The sequence below is a fragment of the Quercus suber genome, unplaced genomic scaffold (assembly GCF_002906115.3).
Source record: "Quercus suber isolate HL8 unplaced genomic scaffold, Cork oak 2.0 scaffold_442, whole genome shotgun sequence".
In the NCBI taxonomy this organism is placed as follows: Eukaryota; Viridiplantae; Streptophyta; class Magnoliopsida; order Fagales; family Fagaceae; genus Quercus; species Quercus suber.
The window spans coordinates 431,508-438,082 of NW_027069893.1; the positions used below are offsets into that span (position 1 = coordinate 431,508).

A 6,575-nucleotide genomic window follows, 5' to 3' on the forward strand; every position below is an offset into this window, starting at 1 on the left:
ATGAATGGAAGTATTAAACAGAAACTAAGTCATGTCAGGTCCTCGGACCACAACTTAGTGGAAATTAGTACACTATGAATGAAAGTATTAAACAGAAACTAAGTCATGCCAGGTCCTCAGACCACAACTTAGTGGAAATTAGTACACTATGAATGGAAGTATTAAACAGAAACTAAGTCATGTCAGGTTCTCGAACCACAACTTAGTGAAATTAGTATACTATGAATGGAAGTATCAAAGAGAAGCTAAGTATGTCAAGTCCTCGGACCACAACTTAGTGGAAATCATTACGCTATGAATGTAAGTATTAAACTGAAACTAAGCTATAACAAACTATTTAGACATTAAACTTACTTGGAATCAAGGTCTTCTAAAAGGGGTTCGTGTGACTAGAGATACATATCGAAGTAAATGCTATGAACATCACTTAAAGTATTTCAAGAGGATTAGTACCCCTCTGGATGAAATGTAAAAATGCTATCCTAGATAAGTGTAATTTTCTAATGAATGTTACAGGGAGCCTTTATAAAGCCGCGAAGGTCACTGTTATAGCCTGCTTTGAGTTCTCAATAATCGAGTATAAAGTTATGATTCTTCCCTATCATGTCAACCCTTATCCTTTTTACAGTCCGAGATCATAAGAAAAGTAGATAAACAAACGTAAGTAATAAAGAACAATCATACATGAAATTATATGGGTAATAAACGAAACCCCAGATGTCTCTTATAACTTGCCAAAAAGAAAATAGATAAAAAGGACACTAAAAGGAATTTAACTACAAGCAACTATTTGGTTAACTTTATTTAGAGCTTGGGAGGGGCTTTGCCAGCTACCTCATGAGGAACATCCTTTTCCTGCGCCGTGGGAGTGTCTCCAGCAGGCAGGGCAATTGAGGCTAAGGCCTGTTAAAAAGTGTGAGAGGCCGCTCCGTCTTTGAGCCCTGCTACTTCTTTGGCCGAGGATAGATCCTTTGCTTTTTCAGGCACTAGTAATTGCTCCTGCTGACTGAGTGTGGGAGGAGCCCGAGTCTGAACTTCCTGGGGTGGCTCAGTAACAATAACAGATACCTCCCTTTATGGGGTAGAGGGAGTGGAGGCCCGAATAGCTGGGGGGAAGTAGATATTTTCAGGTTTCCTCAACTCTGAGGAAGACTCAACTCCAGCTCGGTCGAGAGCCTCTTGCCAGGTCAGGGCACAGTATTCCCGGCACACGACGGACACCTCAGGTCGGAAAGTGTCCTCTGTCTCTGCAACGCCCACATTGTAACCCTGCTGCTCAGCGGCGTCTTTTCCTTTTTCAGCCTCGGCTTTGGCTTTCTCAGCCTGATCTCTGAGCTTCTGGACTTCTTCCAGTTGTTTCTGCAGGGTCAGCACCTGTTCCTTAGAGGTTGCCAACTGGGCGTTGGCATCACGCAGAAGCCGCCCTTAGTCCTCAGCCTGTTTTTGGAACCCCGCTAGAGCCGAATCAACACTCTTCCGAGCATTTTCCTCGGCTATTAACTTTTTCTTCAGCTGCGCAATGTTTTGCTCGGAAGCATTCAGTGTGCGTACAGCTGTTATCCTTTTCTTATTCTCCTCGTCTATTTGTTTGTAGTAGGATTTGGCTATCTCCTCCAGCCTGAAGGTGGCTTGAACGGCCTAGAGAAAAAGGGAGTTAGAAATACGCAACAAAAAAAAAAAAAAATATATATATATATATATATAATAATAATAAAATAAAAATAATAATGTAACGGTTAAAGTATCGTATCATGCCCAAATATCTTTTGGTATTTTGAAAGACCTCGTCTCTCTTGATCGCTCTCAGCTCAGCCATGTCCCTGGGAAGAAGAAGTGTTTCCTCTAATGCTGAGGCAACTCGGCACCCAAGTCCGCCACTAAAGTCCCTAATTGAAGCATCCTCCCTTAGAGGCCTTTTATCGAGCATAGGGGTTGGGAGCTAAGCCTCGAGATCCGAGGACTGGGTGGTTGTTTTATCCACCTCTCGCTGTGTCTCATGACTTGTTTTTTGCTGCTTAGCAGCTCTTTGGTCCTCACCCTCACTGGTAGTGTGAGTCCTCCCTACGTCCATCACTTCTTTGCCCTTCGGCTCTCTCCTCCTCTTCGGATCACTGGGCTCAGTCACAGTTGGTTGGGATGACTGAGGAGGAGGAGGGGGGAGAGATGGAGGTTTGACTTGAACTTTCTTTTCCACCACCCTACCAGGCTGGCTCTCAATTGCTTCTTTCAAACTCCTCTGACTTCTCCTTTGGATAACCATTTTCTTAGAAGTCACTTCAGGAGATTGGGGTTGATCAAAAACTTCAAATTCGTCGGCAGAATCAGGCAACTCTACAAGTCCTCCTGGGATGTCTTCTTCTTCTTCTTCTTCTTCTTCTGCTTCTTCTCCTTCTTCTTCTTTCTCTTTTTCTTCTTCTCCTTCGGCCTCTTTTTCTTTTTCTTCTTCTTCTTATCTCACTTTTTGGGGAACGGAGCATGATGATGAAGCTCCTATAGAAAGAGTGGCCTCAGGCGATGGTTCAATGAAGGGCTCACCTTCAGGAATAGGGGTGCCCTCAGGAACGATGAATCCCTCAAAGGCTACACTGATACGGTGGAGTCGAGGATCTTTTGCCTTTATCACGCACTTGGGAGCCCGAAAGGCTGTGGACGCAGGTTTGTACTTGAGTATTAAGTGTGCTGCTCGTAATTGGCCGTCGGAGGGATTCACATACACCTCGGACCGCAGAATTCTATCTAGGCTCTCCCTGTTGATCAGCCTGATGTTGCGTCTAGTGGCGCGCTTGTCTGCAAAGTAATTAAAACATAAAAGGAAATTTCCATTAGAAATAAAAATTACTTCAATTAAAAAATTAATTTGACTTATCAGGGACGTACATCCTAGAAACCCCACCTGGTTGTCCCTCCTCAGTCGGGCAAGGCAAACCATCATGCCACTCCCCGGAGAAAATAAGAAAATCGTCTTTAAAACCCTTGTTTGAGGTAGGGAGGCACTGGATCAATCTTACTGCAGGGTACCTAGACTTAAGGTAATATCCTTGATCCTTCAAATGATTGAGATTATATACCCAGTTCACATCGTGATGGGTCAAACCTAAATTGTATAAGGCGTTTAAAGCCTCTATGCTCCCAAGCACCCTGAACATATTCGAGGCACACTGCGTGGGAGATAATCTAAAGAACCTAAGGTAATTTCTCGTCAGACTACCCATTGGAATAGTCATCCCTCCCTCGACAAAAGCTACCATGGGGATGACTACCTCCCCCGTTTCTCTAGAGTGCAACCAAGTTTGGGGGGAAGCGTATTTCATACCCACTGTTGAGGGAATCCTATACTTAGCCCTAAATGATTCTATTTGTTCCTCAGAATCAACTAGATACTTAAATCTACCAATTTTCTAACAGTAGCAGAGAAAAACTAATACAGAAGATAGAAAACTAGGGAGGGTTAAGGAAACTTACAGGTTTGGAAAATAAGCTCCTCGGACGGGCTCTTAGTATTTATGAGTGCGTGGAGTAATGAGAGAAAGACAGATTCAATGAATATGTACTGAGAGGGAGTAATTTGTAACTGAAGAAAGATTTGATTTGAAAGGCACTTTATAAGGGCACAGAAAGTGGGAGCGAGAAAAACCCTGCCCATAAATGCAAAGGATCCCCCACCATTAGATTTGCATCAGGTCGTTGAACGTGTGGGACAACAGAGCAGTTACCATTTAATAAGGGCGTGCTCATGACGCCGAAACGTCAAGAGCGTGCCTTGGGCAAACAAAAAGACATTCTGAAAGCGGGGGAAACCTACGAAATAAATGAAGGCTGGATATCAAAATCTCCCTTTTTCCCGAGGTAGTAAAAAGCGAGATTTTGAGGAGCTATTGTGGGGCCTGTTGGTTAAAAAGATATAGTAATCCTCAGAAGTGGGCTCGGGGCCCAACGGCCCAATCCGAGGACGCGTAGTTATCCGAGGATAGCCTAGAAAAGTTTTATTATTACTAAATGGATAATATAGGAGAAAGGAGTGGATATTGTATACAGCGGCATAACGTACGTCTGAGGACGCCAAAGTCCGAGGTGAATGTAACTTTCGTTTTATTGAGGAGACTTCGCAAAGTTGTATCTGAACTAGAAATTGGGTATAGATCTAAGGGGGAGTCGGGGAAGGTATCAAATATCTTCCAAGGCCATCACCTCCACATTAAATGCTTTCCAGCTAACCCTCTGGCCGCATTAATGTGGAGGTGATACCAGAACAGTGACTAAGCAGTTTTATGGCCACTGAGCAAAATGTTCCGGTAGGTGCTGGATGGGACAGAAAGGAGCTCCCATGATAAGAACTACACGTGTACAATGGAAACGGAGGGGAGAATAGAGTATATAATAGAGAAACGAGTGAAATAGTGGGGGAGGCTTTTTGAAGAAAGAAAGAAAAAAGAAAAGAGAGAGGGACTAAGAGAAAGCCGAGGAGAGTTTTTCTCAAGGAATAAACCTAAAGTATCCCTTGTTACCAGATGAATATAACCTTTCCTGTCATACAGCACTAGTTCTTGGACCCATGCTCTAAAAATTTATTGTTTGGGCTTGTTGGGCTGAAAACCCATTTGTACTCAGGGTCAAACCCAAACTGAGTCCCTACACTTGTCATTGTAAGAAACATATATGCATTCATTTATAATCTGTGTAATGCATGAAAATGTTTTGCACAAATTATTTATATTACGTATGTTTATTTCAGAAACAATAACAAATAAAGAGTCAATTATAGATTTTGTAGAAAATAACATATTTAATTCAATTAGAATTTTTTTTTTTGGTATTACCCTACTTTATCAAAAAATATTGTAAGTTGTAATTAGTTTTTAAACTAATATAGTTTAGTGTTATTTCAAAATTCTAAAAACTAAATTAAAAATATATATTAAAATGATCACGTGAGCAAAAATGTGGGTTTCAAAATTGTATATTGTAACATTACAAAAATAAATTACTTTTCGTTTTACATTACTATCTTAATGAGTTGGGTTTCATTTAAAGGCTTAGTCCAAAGATAAATGTCAAATTTCCTTGAGAAAATTTAATCAAAGAAAAGTTTGAAAAGCTAAAATTGCCTAAAGTTATGGAAAACAAATGTGAGTTAAAAAGTGTGTGTTTTAATAAAATATTCAAAATTAAATTTTTAAAATTAATTTGACCAAATTCACTTCTTGATAAATGCCCAAAATGAAAAAGACCATATTAGCTGGTGGCCGTGAGGAATTCTTGTAGCATGAGACAAAGAAAGCCTAAAATATAAATTAAAATTAGTGGCACAAAAAAACAACTGATATAAGGAGCAAAACAAGGTCCAACCAACCACAAGCATAACATACAAGTATTATCCAAAAACCAAATTCTGTGGCTCTCCTTTGATTTTGTTAATAATTTCTACCCAACTTCTTGAGCCAACAGAATGGCTCATTCATCAAACACAACCTAATCCTTAGCTCACTTCAACCATGAAGAATGACACAGTAGACAAGTTAGTCATCTTCCTAGCAAAGAGAGATGGCATTGACAAGCTTGTCAAGACCTTCCAATATGTCTCCAAACTTGTTCATTGGCACACTGAAGCCACACACCCGGATATTGCTAATAGAATCAAGCAATGGGAGGTTGCCTCAGGGCTTAGCCGAAAAGCCTTTAGAACTGGCCGATTTCTTACTGGCTTCAATGCTCTGAGAAGAAGTCCTGGCTCAACTCCTACTTTCAAATTCCTAGCAGTTCTTGCTAATGCAGGTGAAATGGTCTATTTCTTTTTTGACCACTTTCTATGGCTATCAAGAATTGGTACCTTGGACCCCAAGCTAGCAAGAAAGATGAGCTTCATATCGGCATTTGGTGAGTCTTTTGGCTATATTTTCTTTATTATATCTGATTTCATTATTATTAGAGAGGGACTAGAGGCAGAGAAAAAGCTTGTCACTTCAAAAGAAGAATCAAAGGATGCTAAAGAGAGTATAAGAAAGATCAAAGCTGATAGGGTGATGAGGCTGATGGCAGTGGCAGCTAATGTTGCTGACTTGGTTATAGGAGTGGCAGATATTGAACCCAACCCTTTTTGCAACCATGCTGTTACTCTTGGAATTAGTGGATTGGTCTCTGCATGGGCTGGTTGGTACAGAAATTGGCCCTCATAACTCGAAGAAAATTGTATATTGAAGAGGGCTATATATGTACCTTTAATTTGTTTCTGATTAAGGCATAATTGTGCATGACACATATATGTGGCAAAATCAGTGTGTACAACAATTGCGCCAACAGAGTCTTGTAGTTCAATGCATTATAGCCAGTTTTCCTACGAAGGAGAACCGGGCTGAAATCCCCTCTTTTTACTTATTGTAAGTGGAAAAAAAAAAACCTAGGTACAACTCAGGTGGGTTAGCCAAGTGGTTGGGCACTTGGTCTCAAAATGCTTGTCCTAAGTTTGGCTGGGTATGCTCCCCAGTTCGAGTTTGGATACCTGCACTTTGAAAAAACTCCTGGGCCAGCAATTTACCCCACTATGGCCCACTCATCGTGAACAGTGATTAGTATCTAGT

General features: G+C 40.9%; 1 protein-coding gene across 1 annotated transcript; it reads left to right on the forward strand.

Moving 5' to 3' along the window:
• Positions 1-5,437: 5,437 nt before the first annotated feature.
• On the forward strand, positions 5,438-6,372 carry LOC112029489 (peroxisomal membrane protein 11-4). Its single transcript, XM_024062177.2, has one exon. The coding sequence runs from the start codon at positions 5,493-5,495 to the stop codon at positions 6,171-6,173; it is 681 nt and encodes a 226-aa protein (XP_023917945.1). The 5' UTR covers positions 5,438-5,492; the 3' UTR covers positions 6,174-6,372.
• The last annotated feature ends 203 nt before the right edge of the window (positions 6,373-6,575 follow it).